At 37.8% G+C, this 8,472-nt stretch overlaps 1 protein-coding gene across 1 annotated transcript; it reads right to left on the bottom strand.

The window, feature by feature from the left end:
- Positions 1 to 804: 804 nt before the first annotated feature.
- Positions 805 to 8,189, bottom strand: LOC127793907 (homeobox protein SBH1-like). Its single transcript, XM_052324685.1, has 4 exons — positions 7,039 to 8,189; positions 6,351 to 6,594; positions 1,728 to 1,957; positions 805 to 1,302 (listed from the first exon to the last, which is right to left on the bottom strand). Exons 1-4 carry the CDS (start codon positions 7,405 to 7,407, stop codon positions 1,099 to 1,101), a joined length of 1,047 nt encoding a protein of 348 aa, XP_052180645.1. The 5' UTR covers positions 7,408 to 8,189; the 3' UTR covers positions 805 to 1,098.
- Positions 8,190 to 8,472: the final 283 nt, after the last annotated feature.

The following is an 8,472-nucleotide window of genomic DNA, read 5'->3' as shown; positions in this document are numbered from 1 at the left end:
GATTTGATTATCAAAGTCATATATCCTTAATGACCTCAAATTTCTCCTTATCTATTTTCTTAGGTCTGGGTTGGGGAACAACCCCTCTTAAGACTCTTTGTCACGCACCGACATTTGAATCATCAAGGCGTGACGCTACTTATCCTATAATGCCTGAAACAATTGAGTATGCCTTCTAGACCACCTGTTCCTTATTAGAACACAAAACTACCATCTTCTCCCAATCCATATGGTTCCATTACCTCGAAACACACCTACGTACCCATCTCATTATCATCTGGCCCCACACTTTGAAATTCACCCAGATTCTCACTAGTTGTCTATTAGAGGCTCGCATTTATCGAAGGCTCAGGTAAATTATTAGACTTGTAAGATCTCCTCACTAGCCCTTTCCATCTGGCCTGCTTTGCAGTACCATAGTGTGTCTTTTGAGCTTGAATTACTCCTTTACCTAGATTGACTCTACATTTTGCTACCCCACAGCCACTATACCTTGACCCTACATTTTAAGATCTCCTTGAAGTCTTGGGAGTAATTTTAAGATCTCCGTGTAATGGACATGAATAAAAATTATTATTGCTATAGGTCAGAAAGAAATAATTAATTGGCCTCTTTTATCTTGAAGGCCCGAACGGCTTAAAATTCTGTACAAGAAATAAAATATTTCTAGACAACATAAGGGGAAATTTCTGTTGTCACATCGAGAGCTTCTGCTAGTAGCCACTACGACATAACAAATGTGTGACACTATTTTCAAATCAATCAAAATTATTCTTACAAAGTGATTCCCTCAATAGCTTAAAAAAATGGCTGTTAAGAGCTCGGAAACACCCAATTTAATTATCTCCAACAACGTAAGTACCAGGAGACACCATTATATAACAATAGGAGGATAGCAATATTTTGACCATTATATAACAATAGGAGAGTAGCAGTTTTTGATTTGAGTTAATATCAATCTGATAGCAGCCACAAGGACACTACAAGCTCTAGTACAAATGATAGCAAGGCAGCATTCAACATTTCATATATGGCATGGCTTTGGGAATTCAGTAGAACTCTAAACAGTACTGCGAGAACTGACTCAATTGATTGACTTCATAGCAGCGAAGGAGAGATATCCATGGGAAAGGGATTGCCCAGAACATTATCCATGTAATAATGGGGATGTGTGGCATCCATGACAACAAACTGCATGTCTTCTGAGGGTTTCCAGTGCCTTTTTCTTTGGTTGATAAACCAGTTGTTGATTTGCTTTTGATCCAGCCCTGTAGATTCAGCCAGTGCCAGCTTCTGAGACTCCTGTTGATTCACACATAACATTGCATAGTCGCACCATTAGTTTCATCTGGCTATTAATTAAGCCAATCTGATCAGTTTAGATTTGGTGAAGAGAACGATGTCATTAGTACACGTGAGAACAAGAAAAACTGAGGGTCATATGGTCGGACATGGGTTCAGCAAATAAGAGGAAGAAATAATCCCCGGGACAATAGGGCCCAAATAGATGAGAAAAGAGCGAAATAATGATAAACTAGCAACACTTGGTTATCCAAATCTAGTAAATAAAATTAAGCTTTTATCCCACTATGTAAAGTTAGCAACATAAATTCTAATTTGTCAGTCATTTCTATCTTAAAGTCTTATCTTCTGCAAGGGCTTATTCAAATTTAGTTAATATAGCAAGCAAACACAAAGCATCAAAAGCCTAATGAATGGAGGCATACCGATGGGTATGGCCATTTGTAATGTCTACTCCACCAATCTAGCAACTGTTGCCTAGCTTCTTTGGGCAGCTTCCCTTTCTTCCTCTTCTTCATGAACTCCTGCTTTAGACTGCCTAAATATCCACTGTACTTCTGCAAAAGTTGACCCTTCAGCTCCCTGTCTTCGGCTTGAGGATCAATGAAATTGTTATTCACATCAGCCTCTTCAGCTGATCCATTTCTGTCTAGACCTTCTCCACAGTGCAAAATACAATACAGGTAGGTTAGAAACATAACACGTGTATTTGTATGTGACAATAAAGTTTGTATTACAAGAATTAAACATGATGCTGCTGTTGTAGCAACAGAAATCAGTCACTGCATATCAGATTATCATACAAAAGCAAAGAATGATTCAAGAAGTGCTAAATCGAAGCCTCCCTACTTAGTAATAAAGTTGATTCTGGATATCCCCTATATGTTTGTTGACGCACATAATTTATGAAAAGATTCAGTACAAAATTGAAACCCATGCCTGTATCGGGAATTTATGCACTTAAAAGCATTCACATACATAGGTGATTGTCGTACATGCTGTTTGCATATAATCTGGTGTAATTAGCTTTACTCTCATTAAGAAAAATGATACGCACTTGAGCATTTATCTTTACATTTAAATAAACCACAACATTTTCAAGTGAGAATAATCCTTGTCGTGTTTAGAATGTCATGGAAACAACACGTGCAGGCTGGAACCCACAGGGAAGGATGGTTCACAACAAAATAACATAAAAATTAAAGACCCCACTCCCAAAATATAGATATACAGACAAAATTTTCCAATAAATGAAAAGGTACAAGCATTCATCAATTGCATCTAATCAAAACAGAAGCAACAAAACCTTGCAAGGAGGGGCAAGGAATTGCTATCTAGCTATGATTGCACTATGTTCATAATGATTTTCAAAGATTGACAAGATTTCATTTCTCTTCAAAAGTAAATCCATGTACTACAAATCCAGCCCCAGTTTACCATTTGGAGAAGATAGGGTAAGTCTCAAAAACGACCATTGCTTTCAGGTTTTTTATTTTCCAAGAAAAAACACCAAATTGCTGTGATCTACACGCGCTACTGAACAAATCTACGACTTATGGTATTGGCCCAATTCCACATCAGTAGTTTACTGGGAAGTCTTAGCTATATTAGTTGGTTTCATGAACTCAATAATCATCTTTAGCTAGAACTTTTTGGTGAAGCCTCATGATTTTATAAGTGGTATGCCAACTTAGGATTAGCATGGAGTGGGAGTAAGCTATGGAGTGGTTTTAGGACCCTGAAAATAGTAGCTGACCTAATAGTTGACGTCGGACATTATAGCCAACCTTTTAGGTAGGGCTCTTTACTCACACATACTAAGGCACCAAGAGTCAAATCTGCTAGTACATGCAAAGGGACAATCAATCTCTCTTTAGATTATATTTTGGCATGTTGCATATCTTTTTGGCATAATTTGACCCTGTGGTTGATTGTCCTTTTGGACAAGCAAGCTATGGCCGTCCAATTCATTTTAGCCGTCAATTGTGGGGCTCCAACAACTATTTTTCTCTACTTTTTGAAATGGTTTAGGTCACCGTATTATGCAAAAAAAAAAAGATATTGGATAAAGATCTGGAAGAATGTATAACATATAAGAAGACTTCCAGAAGGCTAAAAACAATCGCTAAATACTATATTGAATGTTCCTGTATACTTCTGTACATCTACAAGCGCCTAAAACGTACAATCTACTTCTCTCTAAAGAAGAAGAAAGAAGGCTCCACTAGTGAGAGTTCCAGATCTGAGAAAAGACAGAAAAAGTTCTTACTTCTGCATCAAAGGGCTATATAGTTTTATTTTGCTTTGCTTTTGAACTACTGTTTGTTTCAAGACTTCAAGTTGTGTACGCAGGCTTGTAATCCTTCTAAATTTTGATTTGTTTTGCAAGGCCAGTAGTCTTTCCGTTCAATTTTCCAATTTAACAACAAATTTGGATGGATGAGTAAACTATTACTAGCTAGAATCAACAAGCCTGGCCTGCTATTAATCAATACTTCTAGAAACCATAAATGGAAATTTCTGTGTGCATAAGAGACCAGTTTAACTTCTAGCCGGCAAAGTGAACATTTTTAAGAATACCACAGGTGAACTGCTCAACCTAGCTATTTAATTAAAATTTTGTTTCCAATAAAAGAAAAACAAATAAATAAATATTTTCATCTAGGATGGCATCTCAAATTATACAATATGGCGAAAGAATGCATGATAAAAATAAAAAAGTAACAAGAATGATCAGCACACTATCAAGTAGAATTCTTATGATTCGGAGTAACATTTATATCTGACAGCCTCAAATGAATAATGTCCCTTTGAGTCCTGTGAGTACTTTAGATACTCTTTCTAAACCAATGAAGTCATTTCCCCAAACCCAACAAATTAGCAAGGATATCATTCTGGCGCATGCTTATCTACATTATCTAAGTGCAGAAACCTTGTTAGCAGCCAGATATATTATGCTTTCTTTAGTGGGTTGACTGGCTATATCTTATCACCTAATATGATCATAAAAATGTCATGTCATTGATAGTCTAATCTCAATTGATTTATCAGGCCAGAAACCATGCCTAGCAAGTTGATCAATCACACTACTGCACCACTTAAAGATCCAGGGTGGGGTTTAAGAGGCAAAACTAATCAATTAAATAATTATATGTATTGCAAAAAATGGACCTTTTCCATGACCATGACAGAGAAGTATATATGGTATCGAGTGAGTCAATAGTGTTGCAACCAATAATTAATTTGATCCACTCGTATATGAAAATAGCATATCAAGCTTTAATCACACCAGGTGAGATCAGCTATCCACTTGGATATAATCATGAAAAAATTAAATCAAAGGGGTAAAAGAGTTTACAACAACATAAGTTTAGACATTGTTCAGCAAACCAAAAAACACAAGTTCAGACATTTATCAAGAAAAAAGAAAAAATAAACGTAAATTTAGACAATTGCTGCATCAGATTGTCAGCTCATAATTTGAACCTAGACCTAGAGAAGTATTCATTAACCATCAAATGATGAATAGTAAAAGAAAGAGAATGAGAAGAAATTCATAAAGAAACATGACATTTTTATCAGCTCAATCAATGTCATTCTTCCAAAGCTGCTTCTCACCATGGTAGGATTATCATTCTCCAAGTTTAAAGATAAATCAAACTGTCACGTACTAATCCATTATGATTCCAATAAACTGTGCTTTGATGTGTCCACATAGCAAACAGTAGCTAATTGATCTTGCCCCAAAATTAAAAGGCATCACAAAGTAATTTTGATCTTAACCAGACCTCTAGGCTTATTTAAGGACCAGTGGCAGTTCTATTCTACTCTTGGTGCAAAGAACTTGTTTCTGTAATTAGATGTGATGGATTGAACTTGATACTACCATGCATTGTCATCAGTGAAACATTAAAACACAGCCTAATAGAGGCCAGGAAATTAAGGAGACACTTATAAATAATGCAAAAAATATGCTCACAACACAAGGAACATAACACTAATTAGCAGCAGACTTACGAAACAAAAAGAAACAGAGAAAGCCAACACACTGACTTGCAATTTAACATAAGGTTGAGCATAAGCTTTGTGTGAAATCCACAGAAATCTCTAAGCTGTTTAAACGCATGTAGGGAAGTACACAAATAGGCATGAGAAACATAGAAAACACTGTTAAATAGAGATGGAAGAAAAAAAAAACATTATATACATAGAACTCAGGATATAGATGGCAGCAAAAAAATTTTTAAGGTTTTTCCTTCTCTATTCGTTCAGATACAGCATTATGTTTGACAACCTAAAAAATGACCACCTCATTAATTTGAAGTGAGGTTTCCACATGCATTGTCCAACCTTAAATTTGTTAAATGGTACCCTATCAATCCAAAGAAAAATAGCTAATCAAATTTACCAGACCATGCCGTCTCGTTCTTGTAAGATTCTAAACTTAGGGGAGTAGACCGCAAACCCTAGGGTCACAAAGTTGTGACTTGACATTTTTCCTTCGATTTTCTGTAGCTATTTTCAAGTACAATTGCAAGCCTTTACACTCCAAAACAAGGTACAGTCACTTAAAAGTTACTTATATACCAACATGACCTTTTGGTGCATGAACTGTTCTCCTATGTATTTTTCCTAATGTCTAGGAAACAAATTCAGACATGGAAGTACATAGAGCCTAGCTGGGAAACTGGACTGTTCCAAAGAGTAATTTAATGTCGCCTCGTTTTCTTCAGTAGAAAGCATTAATTAAACTAACTAGAGACTTCCGTAACTCCATAAAAGCCAAGTAGAAAAGAAAAAAGAATTTAAGCATGAAAAGTTAGAAACGGGGAATTTAAAATTAAGCAGACCCTTTGGGATCAAACATTTTATGTTCGTTTATTATAATATCCCAGTGTTCTTGTAAATGGAAACGTGCATGAGATGTGGTGACGAATGAGCAAACAAATTCAAAGCAAAATAAATATATGTATATGTATATATATATATATATGTACACACGATAAACAAATTAGAGAGAGAAATTAATCCAAGAAAGAGGTCACAACCAGAGTCCGAGGAAGCCACTGTAAGGGCTTTGAACTGGAACTCAATTCTGGACAGGAAAAGCATGGCTTCCTTGAAGGGTTTTGAGAGTTCTTGCTCGTACTTGGTCAACATCTCACAGTAGGCTTCCATGAACTGGTCCAGCGCCGGATCTTCGCCAACACAGCCCGATCCCATCCGGCCGACGGCTGCCGCCGATGCGCAAGCTTCCTCCAGCCTCGCCACCACTTCAGGCGGCGCTCCTATCTGTTTCACGTATACACGTGTGTGTATATATATATATACTTGATTAATAGACTTGAAAACATAATTAAACTGCCTGTCTTTATCACTCTGGTTAAAGAGGGACTAATTCTCAGAACAGTTTCCTTGAAAAGCGCCCTTTAAGATTGGAGAAATACAGATGAAAAATCAACCATCCATAGTGAGAAGTAGAACACAGTACACGAGACTCCCTGGTTCCGGGCTCCAAGAAAGGTTAATTATACCAGGCCTTATCCTTGTTCAGCAAAGAGTCCGTCTCCTTCTGACTTAAACTCGTAACACTCGAGTGATAATAAAGCAACGCTACCGTTGCGCCAAGCTTTCGGGCCTATCCAATTTTCTAAATCTCACTTGAAAGAAGATAACATGTCGAGAGAGAGAGAGAGCGTTAATAAGCATAGTTGTCGAAGAGCAAGAGTAGTATACCTTTTGACAATTAACATAGGCGGCTAAGAGGCGGTGGTAGTGAGGATGGGCCATAATCTTGGCCTTAACAGAAGAAGAGCCGCCCTCGCCGCTGTTGTTGCTGTAGTTCTCCATGAAGTAACACCCAGCTGCGCCTGCGTTGTTGCTGTGTTTGTTGACGTGATCTCCAACCATCAAAGAAGACCCACTATTACCGTGACGATTTTGGTCGGGATTAATGTTGTTAGGATCAGGTAGAGGAAGAAATAGGGTATTGTTGTTGTCTGCGTTAGGGTGAGAATTAGTAACCGGAGGTGGAGGCATCATTATCATTTGGCATAGTCCACTACTGTTCTCTCCAAAACCCATCAAACATGAAGTTCCCTCCATTCTCTCTCTCTCTTTCTCTCTCTCTCTCTCTCTGAGCTTTGATCTCCTTAGCTTCCCTATAAAACCCTAAACCAAGCCACCTATGTTTTTTGTGGGTGGATATGGAGTTCTCTCCCGAGAATTAAGCTACCCTATTCAGTCTTTTTGGAGAAATCCTAAATAGTTGTAGTGGGTGGGAGTCAGATTTCATGAAGTTGGTTTTGCTCATCAATTGGCCAAAAAAGCCTGTCCAAATTTCCTTTGGAAGTGTGTTTATCCTTCTGGTCATTCACAGCTTTACCTGCTTCTTCTCTCTCTCTCTCCACCTGATGGATGACAATTTTAGAGAGAGAATGATGATTTGCAGAGAGCATGCGGATTGTAATCACACTAATCGCAGAGAGAGGGGACTCCCCATGTTTTATTTGAGCCTTGCGGTGCAAAGCTTTCCCTTCCCGATGAAAACTCTCTCCCACTTTTCTTGCACTGCCACTGATGCACTGCCATTACTGGCAACTATAGAGAGATAATTAAAGCGTAGAGAGAGAAGACGATCAAATCGAGGTGTGGTGTAGTGTGGTGTAGTGTATGATGAAGCGAAAGGGTTGGGCTTCGGGGCACGGAATCAGAACTGTTGGGTTTGTACTAGCACTGGCTGCAGAGGTCCACTCATTCATTTCAATATTCGCTTCATTCATTGTCACTTCTAATTCCCTTTCCTCCATTTTTCCTTCCCTTACATTTTTGTGTGTGTTCATATACTGCATTATCACGAGTTTCTAGTTGGCTGCGTTTCTAGCCTAATGAGGGGAGGAATGGCCCCTAGCCACCCTGCATACTCCAGAGGCTAATATAATCACATGGGTGTCGTACAATTTTTTTTATAATTATTAAGTAAAACAGAGAAAAAAAAAAGTATATTTAATGCGGGAAAAATAGTAGGCTACAATAGTGTAGTAGGTGAATCATTGTCTCTATTAATTCACCAACATACCACAACTTGATGGTGCACTATCTCACCTTTTGTTTGCAATGAAATAGCATAAGAGTGGTTGATTAGCATACGTGGAGTTTTGAAGGACGCAA

This window comes from Diospyros lotus, chromosome 2 (assembly GCF_014633365.1).
Source record: "Diospyros lotus cultivar Yz01 chromosome 2, ASM1463336v1, whole genome shotgun sequence".
In the NCBI taxonomy this organism is placed as follows: Eukaryota; Viridiplantae; Streptophyta; class Magnoliopsida; order Ericales; family Ebenaceae; genus Diospyros; species Diospyros lotus.
This window is presented reverse-complemented; position numbering and strand designations above follow the sequence as displayed.